Source organism: Opisthocomus hoazin, chromosome 12 (genome assembly GCF_030867145.1).
Source record: "Opisthocomus hoazin isolate bOpiHoa1 chromosome 12, bOpiHoa1.hap1, whole genome shotgun sequence".
In the NCBI taxonomy this organism is placed as follows: domain Eukaryota; kingdom Metazoa; phylum Chordata; class Aves; order Opisthocomiformes; family Opisthocomidae; genus Opisthocomus; species Opisthocomus hoazin.
In genome coordinates, this window is record NC_134425.1 from 2,517,442 (window position 1) to 2,544,181 (window position 26,740).

Here is a 26,740-nt window from a genome sequence, read left to right on the forward strand (position 1 = left end):
GGCGCCCCAAAGCCCAGCACCCCGCTCAGAGCAGGGAGAGCCCGTGGAGCACCACGCTGGGGGTGGCAGCTCCTCTCTGCCACCAGCAAGGAGCCACCCGAATGCCCGGTGAGCCCGGCGCTGGGCAATGAGCAGCCCAGGTATTCGCGAGGCTCTCGCTGCAAGCTCGTACCCGTCCACCCACACCTCGGAGCAAAACCAACCCCAGACCTCACCTGGGCTGTTCGCAGACTCTTCTGCTGTCATCTGCATGAGGAGAGCGACTTGCTGGCGCTCGGAGAGCGGGTAGCCTGCCCGGATCCCTGAAAGGCCCATTCCGAAGAGCAAGCCAGGCTTTCTGGTGGCGGGCTCCTTTTTAATCCTCTTCCGCTCTGGACCCTGCTTTTCTGTGGTGGAAGGAGACACAGAAACACAAGCCGTGAGTCTCACTGTAACCAAAACCCATGTGCATTTCGGAGCAAAGTGCTAACAGCTCTTCAGCTCCGCTTCCGTAACCCCCAAATTGAAAAGCCTACGGTGAAGGACACACCGCTGCGGTGGGAGCAGCACCGGTACCTGCGGCAGCTGCCTGGGCTCACGCGGCTGTGGTCGCAGCCGGGATGTGCACCGCTCCTGCTGCCCACCGGCTCCTCCGACAGCCTCTCCTGGCACAGGCTGCTTCTACCAGTGTCCCCCCCCACCATCAAACTGCAGCAAAAGAGGGAGGGAGCGGGTCCTTCGTGGGGCCACTACCAGTGCTGTACCTTCCACCTCACTTCTACGGGCCTCCGTTTAGTAGGGCCACCATTTTGTAGGCACGGTGGTGATGGGGTGACGGTGGGACTTGAACTTAGAGGTCTTTTCCAACCTTAATGAGCCAGCAGCGTGCCCTGGGTGCCAAGAAGGCCAATGGGATCCTGGGGTGCATCAAGAGGAGTGTGGGCAGCAGGACAAGGGAGGTTCTCCTTCCCCTCTGCTCTGCCCTAGGGAGGCCCCATCTGGAGTCCTGTGTCCAGTGCTGGGCTCCCCAGTTCAAGAAAGATGAGGAGCTACTGGAGAGAGTCCAGCGGAGGGCTACGAGGATGAGGAGGGGACTGGAGCATCTCTCCTACGAGGAGAGGCTGAGGGAGCTGGGCTTGTTCAGCCTGGAGAAGAGAAGGCTGAGAGGGGACCTTAGAAATGTTCATAAATATCTGCAGGGTGGGTGTCAGGAGGATGGGGCCAGACTCTTTCCAGTGGTGCCCAGCGATAGGACAAGGGGCAACGGGCACAAACTGAAGCAGAGGAAGCTCCAGCTGAACCCAAGGAAGAACTTCTTCCCTCTGAGGGTGACGGAGCCCTGGCCCAGGCTGCCCAGGGAGGCTGTGGAGTCTCCTTCTCTGGAGATATTCCAGCCCCGCCTGGACGCGGTGCTGTGCAGCCTGCTGTGGGTGACCCTGCTTGGGCAGGGGGCTGGGCTGGGTGACCCACAGAGGGCCCTGCCAACCCTGCCATGCTGGGATGCTGTGATTCTGTGATATCATGCCATGGCGCTTCGAGGAGGGCAGGCAGCCTTACACCACCACAGCACGGACTGAACCGGAGCCATCTAACAGCATCACCCGAGAGCGCTCACAAGACCCAGGCTGACAGCTCGGAATCGTTGCCGTTTCGCCCTCTGTCATCATCGACCCAAGGGCTCTGCAGCCCAAGGGGTGCACTGCCCCGGGCAGCGCCGGGCTGGGCCCTCTCCTCCCACAGTGGCTGCTTCCAGCCCGGCACCCACCAGCAGGCAGGGGCCGATGACTGCTCAGCCACATCTGCTCCTGCAGCCCTTTCAAAAAATCCCAACCAAACAGGACGGGAAGAAGCAACTCCTGTGCCCGGCTTGTCACCTCCAAACCCCAGCCTGACGCTCAGTCTCCTGCATCACCCAGGAAGGCAGCTCCTGCTGAGGGACTGAGCACAACTGCCTCCACAGCCGGTGTCTGCTGCTGGCATGCGATGTGCTCAAGGACGAGATGAAGCCCCGGCCTCTCCCTGCACCTCCAGCCTTGCTCCCGGCGACCCACACAGCAGCCTGGCGAGCACCGGACCCTGCTGAGCACCGTGGAACCCGCTGCCTCCCTCCCCGCTGCCCGGCTCGCACACCCAACCTCTGCCAGAAGCCTGACTCCACAGCTTTTCTTCAGCACTTTTCCAGTTTTCTTTATGCAAGTATTGAGCATTTTCCCATGCCAGGAGATTCAGCGGCCCTTCCTCTGCGCTTCGGGTCGGCGTGCTTGTGGATGCTGCCCGGTGGAAGCAGAACTCCTGCTGCACGCTCTCCACCGGGTCCACACAGCCGCAGCCACGCCGAGGCCCACGGCAGGGACACGTTTGGAGAACAACGGGGTCAAGGTGCCAGTTCAGGAAACAAAAATGAAGTTTCCTTTCGCAGAGCCAGCCAAGCAAGAGGGAATCTCGATCTGCAGAGCAGCACGGCAATGCCTCGCCAGCAGCCAAGCTGTGTCCCTCCCACCAGGCAACTGTTCTAAACCCACAAGGAAGCAGAAGGCAGCTATGGCACGTGTGAGTCGAAAATCCAGCCCTGCTCACATCTATTTAGAATCATAGAAAGTTTTGGGTCGGAAGGGACCCCCAGAGGTCATCTAGTCCAACCCCCCCGCAGCGAGCAGGGACACCGCTAACTGGATCAGGGTGCTCAGAGCCCCGTCCAACCTGGTCTGGAATGTTTCCAGGGATGGGGCCTCCACTACCTCTCTGGGCAACCTGTTCCAGCGTCTCACCACCCTCATTGTAAAGAATTTCTTCCTTCTATCCAGCCTAAACCTACCCTGTTTTAGTTTAAAACCATCACCCCTCGTCCTGTCACTGCTGTCTCTACTAAAAAGATTGTCCCCATCTTTCCTATTGGCTCCCTTTAAGTACTGAAAGGCTGCAATCGGGTCCCCTCTCAGCCTTCTCTTCTCCAGGCTGAACAAGCCCAGCTCTCTCAGCCTCTCCTCACCGACACAGCTGGTTTATCACCAGGCTACCTGCAGGGCTCCCACCGCGTGCAGAGGGCCGGGAAGGACACGCTTGGCAGCCACGGCCGTACAAGTCGCCCGACGCAGGTGAGTGGCTCCGCGCTCTGGCATCGCGCGCTCGAGCGCCCGTTCGATCCCAGGCTGCTTCGATGCTGCTCGGGAAACCTGAGCAGCCCAACACCTCGCCGCACCCCTGACGTAAGGAGAAGACCGCGCGCAGCCGAGCTCTTCAAAACCTCCCGCATAAACAGAAACTCTGCTGCCAAACTGATCGCACTTGCTTTTCAAGAAAGCAAATCCCGCCTGTGACTTCGAAGCACAAAGTAAAAATCTTTTTAATGAGAAGGAGTTTCGAGTCGCGGAGCCACCAGCCCCCGGGCCCTGCTGGGCTCAGCCCCAGCAGGCACCGGCTCTCGCCGGGATGCTGCCAGAAGAGGCAGAGGAATCGAGGGGGTTATCTACCGCAGCAAGGCTGCAAGTACCTGCCCCCCCCGAAGAGGAACGCCATGACCAGGGCTACGAGGATGAGGAGGGGACTGGAGCATCTCTCCTCCAACGAGAGGCTGAGGGAGCTGGGCTTGTTCAGCCTGGAGAAGAGAAGGCTGAGAGGGGACCTTAGAAATGCCTCTCAATATCTGCAGGGTGGGGGTCAGGAGGACGGGGCCAGACTCTTTCCAGTGGTGCCCAGCGACAGGACAAGGGGCAACGGGCACAAACTGGAGCAGAGGAAGCTCCAGCTGAACCCGAGGAAGAACTTCTTCCCTCTGAGGGTGACGGAGCCCTGGCCCAGGCTGCCCAGGGAGGCTGTGGAGTCTCCTTCTCTGGAGATATTCCAGCCCCGCCTGGCCGCGGTGCTGTGCCCCCTGCTCTGGGTGACCCTGCTTGGGCAGGGGGTTGGGCTGGGTGACCCACAGAGGGCCCTTCCCACCCCTGCCATGGTGGGATTCTGTGATTCTGTGACCTGGAGCACTTCCACGTGGGCCAACTACACTGCCGATACGGTAGGCCAAGTCTTGCAGCAAGGCAGCATAGGCAAGGGCTCCATTCCGCTCAAACATCTGACCCTAAGCAGGCTTATTATTTTGCTGAAGATACTGTGAGCATCCCAGGAAGCGTTAGAGGGATGATACAAGGAGGTCTGCAAACAAGTAAGCGTCTGGTAACGCTCTCCAAGAAACAGGGATTCAACTCCCAGCAGCCAGGGAGGGGAAACCCCACCAGGTAACCACGCAGCGTCTGCCCTGTCCCCAGCTCCGGCACCTTGAAACTGGGAGTCAGAAGTGGTGGTGGTGGGGAGGCAGAGGTCCAGGAGGATTTGCAACGGATCACAGAATGCAAGCGTAATGGGCTAACGGAGTAGCCGCATCCAGACTCTTCCCTCCCACCACCCCCACGCCAGGCAGGGTCCGGCAGCCCGGGGAAAGGCGAATCCTCTGCTCATCCAGTCGCATTTGTCATCGTGTCACATTCAATGTGGGTCACCAGCACGCGGCCAGCGGCAGGACAGAGCCTGCTTTGCCCCCGTGCAAAGTCCAGCAGGTCAGGCGAAACCGCCAACGGACGGCTTCAAACTCGAGCAGGGGACTTTGCGCCGGAGCACAGCTTTCCTCGTTCATTCACCAAACTGCCAGCGGAGTAAAAGTCTCCGGCAGACGAGGGCAGCAGCGTGTGGGGATGTCTCCACTGCTCCAGCTCGATTCATGCCGCTCGTATCTCCCTCAGCTCGCGAGCAGGCAGCTCCAAAAACCTTTTCCCTGCACCATGCACAAAGGTGCCGTCCTCTGCCGCTCTCCCGCTGCAAAGGTCTCACCCACAGCCAACGATTTCCATCGACCCCCTGCACCTGGGATCCCGTAGACTGAAGAAACAACAGCTCCATACCAGGGAACCTCTCCAACCAGGCAGCACGGGCCACCCCTCTCCAAACAGAAGCTCCGGAGACGCGTCTGTGCGTGGAAGGAGAATCCCTGTCTAATTCTCCGAAGCCACATTTCGGTCACCCTGGCAGCCGTAACAGAGCTAGAAGGTGAAATCAGATCACAGGAAAGCGGATAGCTTTTTTAATGGCTGAAAATAAAATTAAACTCAACGTGCTTACAGTAAGACAACAATTTAGCCTGGGCAGTCCCAGGAGCTACGCGGCTGCGCAGCGCGTCCTGCCAGGCACGCTCGCCCCGAGCACAGGGACACCCGATCCGCACACACGGTGCTTTCCCGCTCCTCGTTAGGCTCCGCTCAAGACAGGGTCATTAAACCCCGTTCTGCCGGGCGGTGGGCAGAGGCCTGGCTTCCCCGCACGCCTCGGCTCAGCGTCCAGCTCCCGGCCGCATCCAGCCGTGCTGCAAAGCGGGGCACAGAGAAGCTCGAGGGGGTCAGAGCGCAGCCAGCGTCACCGGGAAGTGGCTTTGCAGGACGTGCGATGCACGCGGGCTGTACGTGGCAGTGGGCTGCTCCACGCGTACGTGCAGAGGGAGCCACAATTAGAACGGGAACATTTTCATTAATATCACTCGGCTGCTGCAGGTTGTCAGCGTGAGGCTCTGATTTGCAAAAATTGATTACTGAGTTCAACCGAAAACCCCTAAACTCCTATTAATTCTGCAGTTGCAGAAATTTCCTCCTCCACAGAACATTTAACATTGAAAGGCATGCGATCAACAAGATAAAAATAAATTGGAAAGCGACTGCCACGTTCTCCCTCGCTGCGCTGAGGCAGCTGAAGACTCTGGCTCGCGCGTGCTTCCCGCCCGGCGCTGGAGGATCGCGCCTGGTCCCGCTCCCACGGCACTTCGCTCTGCACGGAAGGGATTTCCCTCCCCGGTGCCAGGGCCACGCTCACCCGTTCCCCCGAGGCCTTCCCGGTGGAAGGCAGCGGAGAAGCGCAGCGCTGTCCCCTCTGCAGCCAGATGCTCGGCTGCCGGCTGCCGCAGCGCAGAGGTTAATCCCACTTCGTTAAGCGTTCGGGGCGAAGTAGGTCGCCGGTTGCGTAAGGAGCAGGGCAGGGCTGTGCCGTGCCCAGCGCTGGCACCGCGGCAGCCCCAGGCTCCCCGTGTGGCACGAGGCTCGGGCAACGCCGAGGGAGCGGAGCGGCGAGGCTGGGTCTGAAACGTGAGCGGGGAGGATGGAGCGGGAGCTGCGCCCAGGGGACGCGCGCTGTGCCGTGTCGCCGGCGGCTCCGCTTCCTGTGCTCGGCTTCAGGAGCACCCGGCAGCGTCCTGCGTGAGCAAAGCGCCGGGAAGGCTCTGGGATGGCTTCCCCCGCCCTGGCAGGTCCCAGGCTAACAGAGCTGCAAATGTGTTTTATTTCCACCTGGAAGACTTCGCTCAGAATCCCAATTTCAGCAGATTTAAGAGGGGAATCTGCACAAAGATCTCCACTCGACGGCTCTAAGTGCCACTGGCTCCTGCAGGCTGCTCCTTCTCCTCTAATTAAACGCTTCTCTGTAACACCTCGCAGCAACGTGGAGCAAATTAAAAGAAAGGCTCACAGTGGGTGAACACCTCAGCAAACAGGAATAAAGGTTATTTGACGCTAAAACCCCTTTAGCAAGGCTGTACGCGCGCCAGTCCCTGCGCGGGAGTGCAAAAACCAGAGGGGAGTGTCACCGTTATCTCGCTGCCCATCACCAGAGATGGCGGCTGGACCGCGCGCCCGCATCCCACCGGGAAGGAAGACCCCAGCGATGCGCCGCGCGCCCGCCCGGGGATGAGCCCCACCTCTGCTGAGCTATTTTTAAAGCAGCTCGTTTGCTGCTTGCTCCAAGCCTTCCGCAAACCCGCAGAGCGCAGCTCCAGCCTGGCGCTGCCGCAGTTTAACTCGGGGATCCTGCTCGGCTCTTCCCTCGCGCTGACGCCAGCAGCACCCGCGCGCACGAGCTTAAAGGGGAAAGCGGGGTCTGAGCAGAGCTGCGGCTGCTGAACGCCGCCGGGGAACCGCGTCTCCCTCCCTTCACCACGCTCCAGGCGAGAGGCTCACAAGAGGAGGAGCGGGAGCAGGCTCCCGGGACAAAGGCTTTGAGCATTAGCCCGCGGGTGGTTCCCATGCCCGAACTCGACTCCGTCCGACCCTCGCGCTGCTGCAACGGGGAGCGCGGATCCGGGGCTGCTGGAAGCCCGTCAGCAGCTCCGCCGAGGTCCCAGCGCAGGCGCTGCTTTGCGCGGAGGCATTCGGTGCCGGCTGAACCCCCGGCCCTAGCCGAAACGGGAGAGACAGGGGAGGCAGGGAAGGAGAGAGCAAAGGGCAGCGATGGAAAAATCTTTTGGAGACTTCTCGAACTGTCAGATGCTGGCAGGTCATGGGGACGGGAGCTCCAGCCCAGAGCTGCGGTGGAGCAGCGCAGCTCCTCGCTCCCCACGAGCGTGTCGTACCCTGTAATGCACAAAGCGTCTGTTTAAACCGCTCCGGCATGACACCACACGCAGAGAAGGTGGTACCCTGAGGAAAAATACCATTTCCAAATAAGCAGCTCACGCCGAACGTCTCAGCGCTGCGTGGAGAAACGGACTGTTGGCTCGCCAGTGAGTCGGGATTTTCAACAGTTTATTTGCGGAGCAAGCACGCAAACAAGAGATCAATAAGAATAAATTAGAACGGCTCAGACAGCAACAGAGACTGCATTGCACCCCCGAGAGACCGCGCGAGCTTCTGCTTCCCCCATCCACAGCCTAGCACGCGAAGAGTGACTCATTTTTACTGCAGAAGTTGTAGGGCACAAAACGTTTCAGAGCATGTCGGCTCAAAGCAGGGGAAAAGCAAGCTCGACCCGAGCGCAGGCAGCCCGCAGCCCCGGCGCGCGGACGCTTGCACGCGCTCGCAGGGCATCCGCAGAGCTGGACCTCCACGTGCTGAACAAGACTGATCACGAGTCGACAGGGTTACGGCAGCGGGGTACAGCCACGTCCCCAGGCTCTGCAGACACCCCCGAATTTCAGGACAGGCAGGCAGGCCGGTGCGGAAGGGAAGGAATTTCAGGACAGGCAGGCAGGCCGGCGTGGAGGGGAAGGAATTTCAGGACAGGCAGGCAGGCCGGCGTGGATGGGAAGGAATTTCAGGACAGGCAGGCAGGCCGGCATGGAGGGGAAGGAATTTCAGGACAGGCAGGCAGGCCGGTGCGGAGGGGAAGGAATTTCAGGACAAGCAGGCAGGCCGGCGTGGAGGGGAAGGAATTTCAGGACAGGCAGGCAGGCCGGCGTGGATGGGAAGGAATTTCAGGACAGGCAGGCAGGCCGGCATGGAGGGGAAGGAATTTCAGGACAGGCAGGCAGGCCGGTGCGGAGGGGAAGGAATTTCAGGACAAGCAGGCAGGCCGGCGTGGAGGGGAAGGAATTTCAGGACAGGCAGGCAGGCCGGTGCGGAGGGGAAGGAATTTCAGGACAAGCAGGCAGGCCGGCGTGGAGGGGAAGGCGTCGAGGCGGCAGTGCCGCAGGGAGGGCAGCAGCCCCACGCCCCGGTAGCTAAACAAGAGAGGGCGGCAGGGCAGCAGGACAGAAGCCAGGCGAGCGTGAGGCTGCGAAGAGCACAGCGAGAAGGGCAAACGGGGCTGGCACGACTGCACAGAGACCACCACCAAGCAGAGGAACACGGCACTCGGGCTGGGGAGCGGCACGGAGGGCCAACGCAGGGAGGAGAGCGGCTTTGCACCAGGACGTGGCTCATGGACACGCTGCAGAGCCTGCGGTGCAAATGGACGGGGGGACAGAGACAGGAGCTGACGTCTGGCTGATCAGCCAAATGAAAGCAGGTGCTGAAAAGGAAACTGAGGAGGAAAACAAAGAGGAAAATCTGTAGCAGGGCCTGCTTTGGCAGAACGGCAAGGAAGGAGCCCCGAGCCGCTCCTGTACAGCAGCGAGCTGTTTCCTAGTCCGAAGGATGGAGTGGGTCCAGGGCCAGAGACTCATCACAGAATGTTGGGGGTTGGCAGGGCCCTCTGTGGGTCACCCAGCCCAACCCCTGCCCAAGCAGGGTCACCCAGAGCAGGCTGCACAGCACCTTGTCCAGGCGGGTCTGGAATATCTCCAGAGAAGGAGACTCCACAGCCTCCCTGGGCAGCCTGGGCCAGGGCTCCGTCACCCTCCCGCGCAGCTAACCTGGAAGGATGGCGGAGAGGTCGGCTGCGACGGTCAGGAGCGGAGAGAGGTGCCGGCAGGAGGGAACAAGCCCTTTTATAACCACATCAGTTCACTGTGCGTGGAGCCGAGCCCACAGTCCTCACCGCTCACCCCGGCTCCCTGGGGACAGAGGATCCGCAGGCCCTGACCCCGGTCACTGCGGTATTTTTAAAAGCGTAATTTGGCTAGAGGTGCTTAATGCCGTGCGATGGCCGGGGATCACAACACTGGCGTTTTCCCTGGGCTAGACAGCACCGTTGTGCAGAAATGTGTGAATGCATCTTCTCACCAGAGTGGCCACTGGCTAACAAACTGCTGCGAGAGGAACGGCAGACTTGTATCAGAAACAACAATCTCCATGCTAAGCGCGGATAATCCCAAGCGAGCCTGATTTTCAGCTCCAGACCTTTCATTTCCCACGAAACAGAGCGAGCCGGAGGAGGAGGGAGGATGGGGGAGGAAGGCTCGTCCGCACAGCCGCCCGGCCAGTTCTCCCCTCCCGGGAGCTGGGAGCAGGACACTCTGCAGACAGCGCTGATAAAAGCTCTTGTATTAAGCTAAAAGCCATCATTGATAGATTTTTGGTTCAGCAGCACACTGCGACCTCTCACTCTGCATGTTAAGGAGGTGATGCGGGGGGAGGAGGGAGATTTATGGCAGCTCCCGTCATAAAACGACCTGCTTTTCCGCGCAGCACTTCCCAGATGGCTGCTGCACACGGGGAGTTTCTAAGGGTGATCTGCAGGCTGGTGTCTGCCAGCCTCTCCACACTGCACCGGCATCACGGAGCCCAGCTAGGAACGGAGAAGCTCTGACATTCACTCTCTCCCCGGTTGCTAGGTGAGAACAGTTTCTTGACTATTTTAGTAAAAGGACTGAAATTATACAACCAAAGAAAGACCCAACGCAGCACAGCCCATCAGAGTCCCCCAGCTGCACGCATCAGGCCGCAGCCAGCGACGGCAAACGCGCACGAATAACAGTTCCGTACGCAGATGCGTTTTTTAACAAGGCAGCGATTTGCTTCTCACGGATCCCCTCGCCAGCCTTGCAGCTTGTGACTCACGAGCCCGTTCCCATGCACTCCCGCTCAAAACACTCGCAGGCATTAGGCAACCCAACAGCCGGCTCCGGGAGAGGACGATGGTTTAGGTCATCTGATTCATCACGCTAACCCAGTAATTAGCGTCACGTAACATACTTGGGGGATTAGCACGAAGGAGGCTGCAAAGCAGCAGAAGCTTTCAGCTCCGAGGCCAGCTCCTGCTGACCGTACTCGCACGGACCCCAGTCCACCAGCAGCACGTCCCCAGGAGGCTGCGAGCCCCCGGGCTCGGCCCCGGGCTTCGGGACAGCCCTGCCAAGCCAGGGAGCGGCTGCTGTGTCCAGAGCAGCTCGGAGGGCTGGCTGGGGTTCTGCCTCTTCCCCCAAAAGCAAACCCCCCCCGCGCCGAGGTGCTCTGCGGAGGGGCAGGGGCACCCACGGCACCTTCGGTGGGAGCTGCTCCTCGCTACATCTGTCATGGGGTTTGAATAAATTGGGGGGACTGCCACACAAAACCTCAGAAACCGGCTGCCTGGTTGGGAAAGGAGCTTGGGGTCAGGGCATGAAGCTGCCAGACACCCCAAGTCAGAGGGGAGCCGGATGGCCGGACGCTGCCCCAGCCAAACGCCAGCAGAGTGGGTCGGACAGCCGGGAGGGGTGGCAAGAGAGGGCAAGGGGCTGGGGCCGCAGGAGGGCTGGGCATGGGGAGTAGTTCCATCAGCTTCTTATTCCCAGCTCACCTGCTTTATTATTCAAGAACTTAAAAGCATGATATTGCTTTTCTTTCTTTTTTCAAAGCAGGAGACAGAAGCAGCTTTTCTCTTTCAGCGGCGGGGCCTGCTGGGCTCTCTGGCCGTGTTTGCCAGTTTTCCTCCTCACCCTCTGTCTGTCCACCCCTCCCCGCCGAGTCGAGATGACCACCAAACGCCAGGAGACCACAGCAGATGCAGATGATGCCGCCGTTACTTCTGTTGGCACGGGCAGCTGCTGTTCTCCATCTCTGGATCAGGAGCCTCCTCCGGCTCCGTGCCCTGCACCGCGCTGGGTCGCCCACCTCTGCCAGCCCCGGCGCGCACGGCATCGCCATCGCCACCTGCCCCGCCACGGCAGCGCAGCCTGCCGTGACATTTGGTTCAACTCAAACGACTGCAGCAACAACAACAAAAATATCAAGCGCTGCTGAGAAATCCCATGACCCGAAGCCACAACGCTGCTAAACCGCACGCCGCTCACCCCTCCCAGCCCGGCCGGGGACGGGAAGTGGCAGCGCTCACGTTGGAGGCAGCGCTGCCAGGGCGGAACCGGGCTCCTGCTGGGCCACGAGCCGCTGCCGGGCTGCTGGAGGAGGCGGCAGCTTGCCATCGCTGCCGGAGCCGAGGGCTCCAGCTTTCAGGCTACCACCCACCGGGTTTAACTGGCATCCAACCCACCGAAGGTCCCTTCCGCAGCACCTCGGGATGCAGGCAAACCCCTCCTGCCTCCCCCCGCTCCCCTCCTCGGGGAGGCTGGAAGGAGTCGAAAGTCTCCGTGACAAAACACTTCAAAATTAGGATTTCTCTAGTGTTTGGGGAATTTTACATAAGGGGGGTGTTCGGCTGTGGACTAAAGCTGCGAGGGCTGGGCACCCCCTCCACAGCCCCCGCCGTTTCATTAGCTCTGCGTGGCCACGGCAGCGAGCACAGGATGGCTCCAGCGCCTCTGCTTGTAAGAGTGCGTTTATTTAAGCCTGGGTATTAATTAGCCACGGCAGCGTTAGGACGTGATCTGGACAAAACTGAGCTTTTTCTCTCACGTGCAATGGTTTTGCCACCAAACAACACAAAACCCGTCCTCGAGATTTCGCACGAGCCTGAGGAGCAGCAGTGGAACCCAAGGGGCTGGAGGCACGAGAAACCAGCAGCAACCCTGCAAGGCAAAATCAGCTCCAGCGTCTTCCTCGCCGCTCCATCCGAGCAGACAGACCTCCTGCAGCCCGGGAGGGGCACCCGGCACTGCTGCGGACCCGCACGTCTGACCCAGCCTTGCTCAGGCCCTTCCAGCTCCCAGGGAGAGCTCGCAGAGACCAAAATTAACTCACAGCGCTCGGAGATGCGTACGAAGCCCCCCGCTCTCCCCCACGATGACTAACGGCCTGGAAACCTCAGCTCCGCCTCGAGCCAAGGGACTCACGCGACAGCCGCACACCCAGCCAGAGAAACCGCCCGCGGTACGACCAGATACAGGGAATTTTGCACTCTGGACTGTGCGTCCCACAGCCGACCTTCCAGCAGCGTCCCCGGATCCGGTGTGCAGGCCATGGACCAGCCGCACACGCGCCGGTGCCAAGCGGCCGCGCGGGACACGGGGAGCGCCCAGCCCCGTGCCGTTGAGTCAAGCCATGACTCAGCCGCGGCTCCGCGCCGCAGGCACCAGCGCCAGGATGAGCACCGCCCGCGCCTCACGCCGTGCCTGCCGCCCGTGCCCACCTCGCCCGCAGGTGCCTTCCCAGCGGGACTGTCCCCTCGCCTCGCGGGACACTCCTCTGCGTGCTTCTTAACATGACAGTTTTCTAGTATTTCTTTTTTTAAACTCCTACCCTCCTTTCAGCGCAGGAGCTGCGCGACGCCTCATGAGCTGCTGAAATCGCTGGGCAAGGAGCTGGCTCTACCGGCTTGGCAGCCGCCAGGCAGCACAGAATCACAGAATGGTCGGGGCTGGAAGGGACCTCTGTGGGTCATCTAGTCCAACCCCCTGCCCAAGCAGGGTCACCTACAGTAGGCTGTAGGCTCTCGGCGAGGTCTGCGGCCGTGGGGAGATACCGCACGGGTGGAAGGAGAAGGAAGGCGGAGAGGTCTCGGGCGGAGAGATGCTGCTCCCACAGTGCCGGATCCGTGACACGCAGGGCCTGGAGGCTCGCAGCTTTACGCAGGTTTTTTTTTTTTCTTAAAGACAGTTTATTTAGTTAACTCTGAGAGCCAGAATTGTTGCTCTAGAAACCATTTTGAAGGAGCTAATTTTAAAAGATTACCAAACATACCCAAACGATGCACTTTAAACCAGCGCTGGCCAGCAGCAGCTCCTGCAGCCCACGCCAAGCCCGTCTCAGAATCACAGAATGTTTGGGGTTGGCAGGGCCCTCTGTGGTCCCCCAGCCCAACCCCCTGCCCAAGCAGGGTCACCCAGAGCAGGCTGCACAGCACCGCGGCCAGGCGGGGCTGGAATATCTCCAGAGAAGGAGACTCCACAGCCTCCCTGGGCAGCCTGGGCCAGGGCTCCGGCACCCTCAGAGGGAAGAAGTTCTTCCTCGGGTTCAGCTGCAGCTTCCTCTGCTTCAGTTTGTGCCCGTTGCCCCTTGTCCTGTCGCTGGGCACCACTGGAAAGAGTCTGGCCCCATCCTCCTGACACCCACCCTGCAGATATTTAGAGGCATTTATTTATTTATTATTAATTTATTATCTATTACTTATCGGTCCCCTCACAGCCTTCTCTTCTCCAGGCTGAACAAGCCCAGCTCCCTCAGCCTCTTCTCGTAGGGGAGATGTTCCAGTCCCCTCCTCATCCTCGTAGCCCTGCGCTGGACTCTCTCCAGTAGCTCCTCATCTTTCTTGAACTGGGGAGCCCAGAACTGGAAAGATGAGCCACTGCAACGAAGCAGGACAAGGACTCATGTTCTTGTTTAAATATTAGAGGGGGGCAAAACCCCCAGTACAGGCAAGAAGAGAGCTCTCCTAGCTCCCAGCTCGCACATCCTCACAGCTGAATCCCACGTGGCTGTGGAATCCTCTAGCAAAACCGCCCTCCAACAAACCCGGCAGCCTGAGCACAGCAGCCCGGGAAGCACGACTGCGTTACGTAAATCATCTAAGGTCAACTCTGCAGCTGGCACGGCGAACAGCGATGTCGCAATCCCGCTGCTCACAAGAGCTGAAATCAAAGTTTAGGAACAGCGCAAGAAAAAGCAGCCTCCCCTTCACCCAGGGACGCGGGCAAGCGGCGTTTCTGCCCCGGCAGCGGGGAGGGACTGGGAGCTGCGGGGTGGGTGCTCTACAGCCCCTTTGCTCAGGACAACAGCCCATCCGCCAGCAGCACTGCCGGAGGGCTGTCATTAGATGGGTGCCACGCTGGTCACGGGGGGACAACCCTCTGTCCCTGTACAAAGCGGGCAACTTTTGTGCACCTACAAACACGCCTCTACCCGCCAAACGAAAGCCGGCCTCAAGCCAGGCCAAGGAACCGTCTGAACCCGAGGAAGAACTTCTTCCCTCTGAGGGTGACGGAGCCCTGGCCCAGGCTGCCCACGGAGGCTGTGGAGTCTCCTTCTCTGGAGATATTCCAGCCCCGCCTGGCCACGGTGCTGTGCAGCCTGCTGTGGGTGACCCTGCTTGGGCAGGGGGTTGGGCTGGGTGACCCACAGAGGTCCCTGCCAACCCCCAACATTCTGTGATTCTGTAACATAAGAGCTTGAAACACCCCAAGGTTGCAACGGGGTGGTGCAAGAGGGGAGCAAGGTGCCAGCAAGCCTTTTCCCATCCCAAGCATCTGATTCCCAGAGTAAAAGATCTCAGAGAAGAGAAACAGGCTCCTGCCAGGCAGCGGTCTGCCTCTCGGCGCGTTCAGCTGCGGCTCCCTGCTGCTCTCTCCTCCCCAGGCACTGAGTCACTTCCTCTCCTCGGTCTCCACCAAAGAGGTGGCTCGAGACTCGCCTACACCTTGCCAGCGTTCGGCGAGAAGAGTTTTGTCTTTAACTGTGTCCTTCGCGCAGTGACCACCGCTGGGTCTCCGGCTGGGCTGCGCGCAGGCAGGGAGCTGGGCTGCGGCCACCCCTCGGCTCGGCCACTCGCACACCCGCTTCCCTGGGAAGGATGAGCTCTGAAGAGGAAGGATGAGCTCTGAAGAGGAAGGGGAAGACGTGTCCGAAGAGACAGAGAGTCACAGGCCTGCTGAAAGCAGCGGGGCAAGGCCGGAGCCGACGGGCAGGGCTGTCGCCGGGGCTGCGCTGCTGCTCCTCCGCACGCTGCGGCAGGCACAGCCTCTCCCCCAGCAGCACCGCGCTCTCCCTGCCCTGCTGCTCTCTTTTTAATTCGGTTTCCTTCTCGCTGCCGCTAACAGCAACATTTCTAACGTCTCCAGAGCCGGAGAGAGCCGAGAGCCCTGTGAGCAGCAGGTAACTTGCTGGGGGACATGGAAAGCGAGCTGGTGGAGCCCTACCGTGACATTTCAGCTGTCAGGAGGGTCAGACAGCCCTGCAGCGAGTTTGGGTTTGAATTCTCAACCAAGTAGTGAACGCGGCAGCAACAGCCTCGACAGAAAGCAGAAGCGATGGTTCTGGCTAATCGGCTCTGCCTCGCCCCGGCCACCCTCCCTCCAAAGGTGACGCCCCTGAATTTATTCAAGCGAGATGCTACAGCGCCCACGCCACAGCCATCCCCACCCCGCCTGTCTGGAGACCCAGCGAGGATCACCCGTGCCGGGCTGTGACCCCATCCGCTCGCCGACGGCCACCCTTTCTCCCGCAGCCACCAACCCTGATTTATTCGCTCCGTTCTGGGCTCCCCAGTTCAAGAAAGATGAAGAGCTACTGGAGAGAGTCCAGCGCAGGGCTACGAGGATGAGGAGGGGACTGGAGCATCTCTCCTACGAGGAGAGGCTGAGGGAGCTGGGCTTGTTCAGCCTGGAGAAGAGAAGGCTGCGAGGGGACCTTATAAATGCTTACAAATATCTGAAGGGTGGGGGTCAGGAGGATGGGGCCAGACTCTGTTCAGTGGTGCCCAGCGACAGGACAAGGGGCAATGGGCACAAACTGAGGCACAGGAAGTTCCGTCTGAACATGAGGAAGAACTTCTTCCCTCTGAGGGTGACGGAGCCCTGGCCCAGGCTGCCCAGGGAGGCTGTGGAGTCTCCTTCTCTGGAGATATTCCAGCCCCGCCTGGATGCGGTGCTGTGCAGCCTGCTCTGGGTGACCCTGCTTGGGCAGGGGGTTGGGCTGGGTGACCCACAGAGGTCCCTTCCAACCCCTACTATTCTGTGATTCTGTGACGCACTTGCAGCAGCGACGCTGCATCCCCGCAAACGGCCGTCAGCGTGAGCTGTCGTTTAACGAAACGAGTTCACATCTTGAAGCACCGTCTCTGAGAAAAACCACCATTCGGCAGGCAGAGAGCCGCGGAAACGCCAGGCCAGCCCCAGGACACGTCACGGCGCGCCCTCGCCCGAGAAACCACCGCCACGGCAGCGCTCGTGACCCTTCAGAGCCTGCCCTCCCAGCGGCCGGACCGGAGGAGACCGGCCGACAGCTCGCGCGGGCTGACACACCGCGTCCTGCGCCAGGCCACCTCACCCGCTCACCGGAGACCAGCAGCAAACACATCTTTTTTTTTACCATTTTTAAGCATCTTCCCAACTTTTAGTCCTTTTTAGCTCCCTGCACAATTTGTGATCTTTACCTGACCGGAACTATTTCCAGGTGGAAATTTCCTAGCACTGCCCAGACAGGACCTACGCAAACCTTCGCCCACAAAGCCACAGCTAAGCCCTTCGCAACCAAACAGCACTATTTTCTCCACGTCAAAGCTTTGCACCAGCTCTTCCCGACTGCTTCACAGAACCAACAGCCCACTCAGCGTCTCTGTAGCTACGCGGGGCCATGGTGCACCAGAGCCACGTGTACCAGGCCGTTCTTCTGCCACGCGCCGTGACCCGCCTGACCACAACACAGCCAGGCTGAAACACCCCCCGCAGCCCCAACGCCTCCCGCAAAGCAGCCGTGCGCTGAGCACGCGGCGCTCGGTCACGCTGCAACCGCCCCAGCGACCCTGGTGGTCCCAAGGAGAGGGGCAGACAGGTCACCTTCTGTCCCTACGGTGCTGAGGACCACCCGCACCGGCCCCAAAGAGCTGCCCTAAACACCCAACCGGGTCCCGACGGCCACGTTGGCGGAGCCACAGCTCCAGCCCATCCGCACGACCTCCAGGCAGTTTTACGTCTGTTTGACAACGCGCGTGCACACACCAATTGGAAATAATTTTTCAGCTTGAAGACAGCGAAGTGCTATAAGTTTAAAGCCCCAAAACAATAAAACAGGGCTGGAGAGGTGTATATATATGTGTTTACACAGACATACATATATATATCAGGTTTACTTTAGGCAGATGCACGCAAGCTCGTTTTTTTACTGCTTGTTATTTTTCTTTCAAGGAGTCCTCAGCTTTATTCTCTTCTTTTCCAGGCCTTTCTTTCTTTTCTCAGCCTGTCTAGGCTGCATTTCACGGACTGGACTGGTTAGCAATGGCGAGGGGAGCACCAGCCAAAGGCAGAGGTGCCTCCTCAGAGCCGCCTCCCGGGCCAGGTCCATACGTCACTGAACAGCAGGGCCTTCACCCGCTCAGCTCCCGGCGCGTACGTGCGCACCGCAGCAGTTATCCTCTCGCCACACGCCTCTTCCTTCGATTCAAAAAGGCAGCAAATTTGACAGAACGCTTGGGTACGGGCTGCCGGCTCCCCACCGCCCCACCACCCCGTGTCGAGGGCAGGATCTCTCCTTTCTGTACCTGTATCCGAGTCTTTTTGATCTCCATTTGTCCCAACAGTGAAAGGCAACTTCCGTTTGGTCGCTCGCTCTTTCACCTCTTTCCCGCCATCGCTCCGGTCCAACTTTGGAGTCTTGGTTAGAGAAACTTTATCTTTATCCTAGAAAGAGAAGAGACCGGATTAACAAGAGCCTTCTGCAGACTGCACCCACCTAACCCCGCGCTGTCCTGCACCAGCCTCACGCAGCACTTCTCCTCTCCTTTCCACCGTGGATTTCCAGCGTCAGGGTTCAGCGTCCTGCAGAAAGGAGCCTCCGCCAAGCTAAAATGCTAAAATATCACTAGAGGAGAGCGAGGTCAAATAAGGCTGCTGCGTGGTGTAAAACCTGCAACCCATGCACGTGAAAACCGGAGCCAAGGCCTTGTGTGCGGCTGGGGACGCGCCCGGCTGCGAGCGCAGGGTGAGGGCAGGCTGGGGTGGGGGAACCCAAGGATTTCCAAACACAATCGCCCCCGTCGCTTGGGAAAGGTTTCCCAATCCTGAGCAGAAACGGGATGCAGGGGAGCACGCGCAGCACGGCCAGGGGACACACAAAAAATGGTGTTCAAGCCCTCTGCTCAGCACGGCGAGCTGAGGGCTTCTCCTCGGGGCCTGCGGTATTTCCAGCACAAGCACAGAATCAGAGAACGGTTTGGGTTGGAAGGGACCTTGAAGATCATCTGGTTCCAGCCCCCCTGCCATGAGCAGGGACATCTTCCACCAGCCCAGGGTGCTCAGAGCTCCATCCAACCTGGCCTTGAACCCTGCCAGGGAGGGGGCAGCCACAGCTCCTCTGGGCAGCCTGGGCCAGTAATACAGCTCTCCCTCTCCCATGCCGGCTTCTGCCGGGGGTTTCAGAGGAGAAGCGACCTTAAGAACCAACCCAGCAACACTGCAGCAAGGCACGGGGAGGGATGCGGGCGCGGGCTGAGCCTTCCCTGCTTTCCCACGTCTGCTTCGCACTGGTTATCTGGGTTGGTTTGGATTTTCACACGTGGGGAGGCGAAGGTGGTGATGCTGGGGACCGCTCGGTACGAGCGGCAGGAGGAAACTTTGAAGAAACATCTTTAGCAAGACAACGTTATCAAGTATTAAGACACAAGATTTTTCACGTCACCCATGAGAGCTGGTAGGTCACTCCAGCTTCAGGAGCTCAGTGTGCTGAGGATATGTACAGACTGGAGTCATGCCCTAGCGGTTTTTATATTTGAGACACAGTATTATTTTCAGCAAGAGCTTCTGGTTTGAACGCCGTGCCACTGCTCGAAAAACAAAGCCAGAACTCGCAGCTCTGTGACAGATCTGATTTCAACAGCATAGCAAGACCTAGACTCTGAGCTTTAGATATAAATTCAGAATAAATGAAAGAATCTCAACACGCTAAATCACGCGAGGCCATCTCCAGAACCCTGACAAGCGAATCTAACAGCGATTCCCTTGTTTGGAGCAGCCCCGTCACGCTGTCCGCATCAGGCTCAGCACCCTGCCAGGTGGCTCCTGTGCCAGCAGTCACAAGACCGCGTCGTCACCGTGCACGCTGCTCCTTCCTCTTCCCCAGTTTCTGTCTGGCAAGCAGACCTCACCCGCAGATTAAAGAGAAACCGTTCGCTCGGACCAACGGGTTCCGCTCGCACGTCCCCTTCGCGACGGGCAGTGTGACAGCCCCGTGGCTGCACGCCCAATACTCGGCCCCTCTTGCCTGAGGACTGAAAAAAATGGGTTGGGGAATCCCTTTTTTGGTAAAGCGAGCTCAGCAAACCCATCTGACAGTGGCTCTTGTGGCTGGAGGGAGCCGAGGCACGTTCGGCCACGGGCGCGCAGGTCTCCCCGGTCGGAGCCCGACGCAGGGCAGCCCTGCCCCAGAGCAGCCGCCGCGAGCCCTTCCTCTGCGCAGGAGTCAGCGGAGCGATGGGACAAAGTCACAACAGCCAAAATAAACACTCCAGCATTTCGTTTCAATGCTCCGGATTGAAATGCCTTTATCTTGTATTTTTTTTCTGACACGAATAAAAATAGTTTGCAATAACAAATGGTGCCACTTCTCCTGCCAGCTGCCGCTCCGACCAGCTCGGAGGGGTAAGGCAGGCCAGGGAGCACTGCTCACCTCCCAGGACTGCCTTGCTGCACGCAGGTACGTTGGGCTCTCCTCTCCCTCCCCAGTTTAACACCAGCTCCAACAGCGACGCTGCACTTGAACCCCACTAACCCCGTGCCACTGCTCAGCATCTGAGTGACGGTGTCGATGCAGGCGAAGCACCACCTTCCCCAGGTACAACGACTGCAGAGACACGGCCCCAACGGTGCCCTCAAAAACGTCAGCTGCACTTCAAGACAACAACCGGCCCAACAATTTTTACCCTTAAAAGTCAGGGTGTGGGACAAGAGCCTAAAACCAGAGGAGACCATGTGCACATCTCCTCCTCCTCCGCCGCCCACGCCTGCGGGCACTGCTGCGCACGCTGCGCCCGAGCTGCTCTGCCGTCGGGGAGCGACGGCACCGGGCACAAAGCGCTGTGAAACAGAATCACAGGATGGCAGGGGTTGGCAGGGACCTCTGTGGGTCACCCAGCCCAACCCCCTGCCCAAGCAGGGTCACCCAGAGCAGGCTGCACAGCACCGCGGCCAGGCGGGGCTGGAATATCTCCAGAGAAGGAGACTCCACAGCCTCCCTGGGCAGCCTGGGCCAGGGCTCCGTCACCCTCAGAGGGAAGAAGTTCTTCCTCGGGTTCAGCTGGAGCTTCCTCTGCTTCAGTTTGTGCCCATTGCCCCTTGTCCTGTTGCTGGGCACCACTGAACAGAGTCTGGCCCCATCCTCCTGACGCCCACCCTGCAGATATTTAGAGGCATTTCGAAGGTCCCCTCTCAGCCTTCTCTTCTCCAGGCTGAACAAGCCCAGCTCCCTCAGCCTCTCCTCATAGGAGAGATGCTCCAGTCCCCTCCTCATCCTCGTAGCCCTGCGCTGGACTCTCTCCAGTAGCTCTTCATCTTTCTTGAACTGGGGAGCCCAGCACTGGACACAGCACTGCAGATGGGGCCTCCCCAGGGCAGAGCAGAGGGGGAGGAGAACCTCCCTCACCCTGCTGCCCACACTCCTCTTGATGCATCCCAGGATCCCATTGGCCTTCTTGGCACCCAGGGCACGCTGCTGGCTCATGGTCACCCTGTCGTCCCCCAGCACTCCCAGTCCCTTTCCACAGAGCTGCTCTCCAGCAGGTCAGCCCCAGCCTGTACTGGTGCCTGGGGCTGTTCCTCCCCAGGGGCAGGACCCTGCCCTTGCCCTGGTTGAACCTCATCAGGTTCCTCTCTGCCCAACTCTCCAGCCTGTCCAGGTCTCGCTGGATGGCAGCACAGCCTGCCGGGGTATCCACCACTCCTCCCAGTTTGGTGTCATCAGCAAACTTGCTGAGGGTACACTCTAACTCTTCATCCAGGTCGCTGATGAAGAAGTTGAACAAGACTGGGCCCAGTACCGAGCCTTGGGGCACACCACTAGTTACCGGTCTCCAACCAGACCCAGCGTCGCTGACGCCAACCCTCTGAGCTCTGCCATTCAGCCAGTTCCCAATCCAGCTCAAACCCAGCACCTCTTCCCGCTCTGAAAGCACATTTGCACCTCTCACGCCCGACACCCGGGGCTCGGGTTTGCCAGCACCGAGCGGTGGGAGCCCTCCGTAAGAGAGGGACTTTGAGAAGACTCCAGGGCGGATCAGTCATAGCTGATGCTTCAGAACCGACAATTCCCTGCACCGGACACTGTGCTCGATGCCCGTACTGCAACCGCCTCGCCTGGACCCTTCTGGCAGGCTCTGCCACCCCGTATTTTAGTCCCAGCACACGCTCTGCCCGCTCTCGCAGCAGCAGGGCGGGATGCGGCCGAGCCCCCGGCACCCCGTGGTGGGTTTTCCCCCACCTCCAGCATTTCTTCCAGGCACCAGTTTCACGTTGAGAGCTCTCACAAGAGGTCAGTTGTGCTCAATGCAAAAATTACAATTTTTTCAATGTTTGTTACCTTAAAATAGATTTCAGCCGGAGCAAACCCATCACGTCACGTCCTCCGCTGCCCGGAAAGGCCCCTGCCTCGCAGGCAGCCCGGCTCCGGGCATCAGCTGGCAGCGCTGCTGCTCTTGTGCCCCACTTAAAAGCAAACGACGACTGGCCATGGCTTGTTTCAAACACACCTTCTCTAAAATTCCCTTAATCTTTGGATTTGGCTGCTGTGCTGAGAAAGCCCAGACCTGGAGGTGCGAGGGGCTGTGGGGCCCGCAAGCCAAGCTGTTCGTCTGCCGTGTTCATGCCGTACGGGATCTCTGCACGTTAATAACAAAAAGTGCAGGACAGGTAAAAGTGCAATTTATTCTAGAAAGTTATCAGAGTGTTGTTAAAAGCTCCGTGTTGGTGGAAAGACAAAGAAGAGAGAAATTAGGCGAAAACCCTTCCCAGACAAGACGGCGAGCCCGGCATAGAAATGGCAACGGCCGTGTGAATCCCAGCGTCGGGCACGCTCGGGCAGCGCTGCGTTTGCATTCGCCCTGACGCTGCGAGCTGCTAATCCAGTCAGTTCAGCAAAATTAAACACCAAGGAAGGAAGGAAGCGGCGGCAGTCCCAGCACCGCTTTGAACATTCATTTGTGCACTAGCACAGCGATAACCTTTTGTACTAATTGGAGCAAGGAAGACCCAAACTTTGCTCCCCCCTGGAAGGCAGCGACCTGCCGAGGACGCCTGCAGCAGCTGGCAGTGGAACCGCCGCGGAGACATGAAGGCAGCTTGGAGAGTCATATTCCTGAAAATGACACGCGTTTTCATTTTCTTTTTTGAAGTTTTACCTCCCTAATTATTTTCAATTTTGTGATGAAGAATGGCATCCTTTTTTTGAGTAAAAGCTGTTTTCATTTTTAGGTCATCTCAGTAAGCTCAGACTCATCTGAAAGGTGCAAGAATCAGGCTTCACGAAAGGAACGACTCCAAACTCATCGACGCTGCAGAGAAGCTGTATGAACTTCCACGTGTGACAGGCTCAGGGTTTTCAAAGGCTGCGAAAGCTCTTGCTGAGGGTAAGAGAGGGAGTTTGGAGACCGGGGGTACTGTCGAGAGCTCAGCAACAGAAACAAGTTCCCCTTTGTAGGTGTTGATAAAAGCTGCTTTGGCAAAGGGCAGACAGCAGACCGGGACTTCAGGAAAAAGCCCCTACCGTCACGCTCTGTTATTAGTAAGATTTACTACACGAATCACTGAACCCACCTCGACTCACACTCGCTGCAGTTCGAAGCCGCATCCCAAGCTGCTATCAGCCGCCAGGGTTTGGAGCACGGCCTGCGCACGCTCTGGCCCCCCGACGCTACGGCGACGCGAGCCACGCGGGCAGTGTACGGCCTGGACGCGCTCGGCCCTGTCTGTGCTGACTTCTCTTTACGACAAAGATCCCTCAGCGGGAAGAGAGCCCCTGGTATCAATCTGCTCGGGTCACTTCTGACACACACGTGTAAAAGCCGCCTTCCACCCTCATGCAGAGCTCCAGCTGGGCCAGCTTACTGTCCAAACGTCGGTTCTCAGCGCAAAAAAACCCCCACGTAGTTCTTTCCTATTCAGGGACCTAATATATACTTACAAATATCTGCAGGGTAGGGGTCAGGAGGATGGGGCCAGGCTCTTTTCAGTGGTGCCCAGCGACAGGACAAGGGGCAACGGGCACAAACTGAAGCAGAGGAAGCTCCAGCTGAACCCGAGGAAGAACTTCTTCCCTCTGAGGGTGACGGAGCCCTGGCCCAGGCTGCCCAGGGAGGCTGTGGAGTCTCCTTCTCTGGAGATATTCCAGCCCCGCCTGGCCGCGGTGCTGTGCAGCCTGCTCTGGGTGACCCTGCTTGGGCAGGGGGTTGGGCTGGGTGACCCACAGAGGGCCCTTCCAACCTCGAACATTCTGTGATTCTGTGATTTCCGATGGGAAATTCTGCAAGGCAGAGCCACTCAGAAACCCAAGCACAGAAATCTGCATTTCCAGCAGAGAAGCTGAGCGAGTCTCTAGCTCGCTTTACAGAGGGGCCGTACATCTGCAGCCTCCTCCTCCTCCTCCCCTCGTCCGTCCGAGCTGCTCGGAGCAGGGCTGCGCTGTCGGTGCCCACACACAAACTCGGAACCGCTCCGAGAGCTGCGCCGGAGCCGTGCCTGCGCCCCAACGCCGCCAAAACCTGACTCACCTCCCAGGCGCTTGTGCAAAGACTTGCTTCACCAGCGGTGGAAATCCCCAAGGCCCTTTGTTCTCCAAAATGAGTGGAAACTATTTCAGGTTGCGATGCCAGTAAAAAGCAAGCAGCAATGAACAAAAACCGGCGCCGGCAGCCCGGGAGGAGAAGCCCAGAAGGACCACGGCTCCAACGCCCGTGGCCCCGGGCGATGCCCCACGCCAAGCCGGCACACCGAACTCCTGCCGCTGGCAAAACAACCCACGCTGCAAAAAAGCGAACGCTGCGAGAGCGGGAGTTTCCCCGCAGTGACACGGACAGCAGCGTGCTGTCCCCCGAGCAGGTCTCTGCCGGGGCTGGGGAGGGAGAATGGGCAGGAGAAGGGTCCTCACCCTGCGTTACAAAAAGGGACGGACACCATTTTACCCAGAGGTGGTGGAAACCAAACCTGGCATCCCCTGGGTCCCTGGTAGCCTTTCCAAAACCAGAGGACGACACATGCACACGAAGTTTCAAAAAGCCTGGCTGTGTGCCGTTATCAATGCTGCAATGAAACATTCGAAGTACGGAGGCAGCTGGAACTGCAGCCCCATTCCCGCGTGCCTCCGGCACGGAGGTTTGTAAGAAATACCACCCCGCAACGACCACGGGCTGCTGATCTTCACTGAGACGTTGGCTCCTTGGTGCCGAAGCCCCCCGGTGCTGCTGCTCGGTTCGCCCGCCGGCGGGCGGCTCAGCGCTGGCTGCACAGCCCGGCGCTCATTCGCAGGGCGCAGGAAAGCCCCAAAAGCCCAGAAGGCTTCCAGAAGAACCATGAAATAAGGACTATCTTCCTTTTTTCTGGAACTGGGAGAAGAGAAAAAAGCAAAAACTGCTTTGATGGGCAGGAAAAATAATGAAATAGGAGCAAAAGGGATCCACTCTATTAAAATTATTATGGATAAACAGTATAGCAGTTTTCCCTCTTCACTCCCGTGGAAGCCAACGGAGTTTGATCCCGGCTGGGTATCAGCAAGGTACCGTGCTCCCCTGGGAAGGCTCCCTCACTGAGAAACCCCCACCCTACCACCTGGGAAAGGGTGAGGGTGAGCAGGCAGCATGTTCAGCAGTTTTCCTAATGTCATCTCCACCCAGTTTGCCCAGTTAACCTCCGCTAGCTCCTACAACCACATCCAAAACCGAGGATCAAGTGCTGTTCTGCTCAGTGTTCAACCACTGCAGCAAAAATGCAATTCAGACTGCGCAAGGGGGAGAATTTCCCCACAAAGAGCCAAACCCTCCGCCGCAGCCTCTGCGCAGACGGAGTAAGCAGGCAGCAGGCGGTCGCAGGCACATCAGGGAACGGTTTCGACAACCGATATAATTCTTGCTGCGGTGCTCTGCTCAGCCTAAGTCATGAGTAATCTGCTTCTGGCATGGGGATCCGTGGATCTCCACAAGAAAGGAGAATTATTCATATATGGGATGCATATTTGTATAAAACCCTTCAGACTGAACTCAACCAGGAGGAGCCCCCGGGGCTGCCGAGCGCCTGCCCCGGGCAGGCTGTCAGCAGCCATATAAGGCTGGCAGGGCCCGACCGGCCGCCCCGCTGCCTCCGCTGACCCCGGAGAAACAGCTCCTCGCTCAGCGGCACCAACGCGGACGGAGCCTCTAGAGCTGTCGGCCACGGAGAGCAACAGAGCCACGGACCAAAGCTTCGCTCGCCAGCCTGCGCCAGCACAAGTGACACTATGGGTCCCTCCCATGGGAGGGCACGGAGCAGGGAGCCAGGAGCAGTTCCCTCTCAGAATCAGCTCTGCAAGCCAACGGCAGCAGCTCACACCCCCTGCCACCACGCTGGAGCCCTCTGCAGCAAGGGCAGCCTCCCAGCAAGCCTGGCCGCAGCGTGTTGGGGCGCAGAACTCGCCCGGTCCCTGCAGCGCTCAGCCCTCCGCAGCGGCAGGACCGCTGCGCATCCCGCGCCGTGCTCGAGCTTCGCAGCCCGTTTCGCGTTAAAACAACTGCCGATGTTCAGGTCGCATTGAGAGGAAAACACCGAAGCGGCAACGCAGCCACGGCTTCGCCCTGTGCACCACGGCAGGCAGCCCTGGGGGGTGGGGGTCCCTCCATGCGGCTTGGGTTCTGCCTTCCCCGGCGAGCCCCCGTCAGCGAGCGCGCACCACGTCGCTGGCTCCGGCCTTTGGAAGTGTTGACAAAGGCAAGATAAATTAAAAGCAGCAGCGGCTTGCTTGACAGGCAGGTACAACAGCGTCTGGAAGGAGGAGGTCCAGTGACTGAGTGCTTTTACCCTGAGTCACCGCTCCAGCTCACGCTCCAGCGCTAACTGGAAACGGGGTGATTCGCTGCACCGTGTCCTTTCGGCTGGATCTCAGCTCGGTCCCTGGAGGACAAGAGCCTGCAAGTTCTCTCTGCGTTGAGAAGACCAGCGTTGAGTGAGCAGAAAGGCTCTCCCCGCCCTTACTCAAACCACTCTCGGCAGGTCTGCGCTGACGCCTTTGAATGGGAAGCATAAAATTATTTGCGTCCTAGTTATTTAGCCAGCGGGAGATAACTCCGGCTCCCGGCGTCCCTAGCGCCGCTCAACAAACCTGCTCTGTAAATAACACGCAGCCTGTAAGCTGCCGCCAGTGGATGAAATAAAATGGGAGCTGATTCATATCATAACCGATCCTCTCCCTCCCGAAGCACCTGCGCCAACATTAAGCCTCTTACGCAGCGCAGACAAACCCCGTATTTACGCATCCCGCGCTGCCGGGCGCAGCCTCGTTTGCCAGGGTAAATGCTGGTATCCTCCCGAGGCAAGCGGGCAGCTGATCCACCTCCAACACCCCTGCTCCCGGCTCCCGCTCCCCTCCCGGCAGCCCCACGCTGTGCC

General features: G+C 59.2%; 1 protein-coding gene across 1 annotated transcript in view; it reads right to left on the bottom strand.

Annotated features, from left to right (window-relative positions):
- The window catches only part of ANKRD11 (ankyrin repeat domain containing 11), a 166,969-nt gene that overhangs the window by 16,469 nt on the left and 123,760 nt on the right, over nt 1-26,740 (bottom strand). Inside the window, exons 4-5 of the mRNA XM_075433948.1 lie at nt 17,665-17,803; nt 216-386 (exon numbers count right to left, since the gene is read on the bottom strand). Of these exons, the coding sequence (XP_075290063.1) occupies nt 216-386; nt 17,665-17,803 (310 nt within the window). The remainder of the gene's footprint in view (nt 1-215; nt 387-17,664; nt 17,804-26,740) is intronic.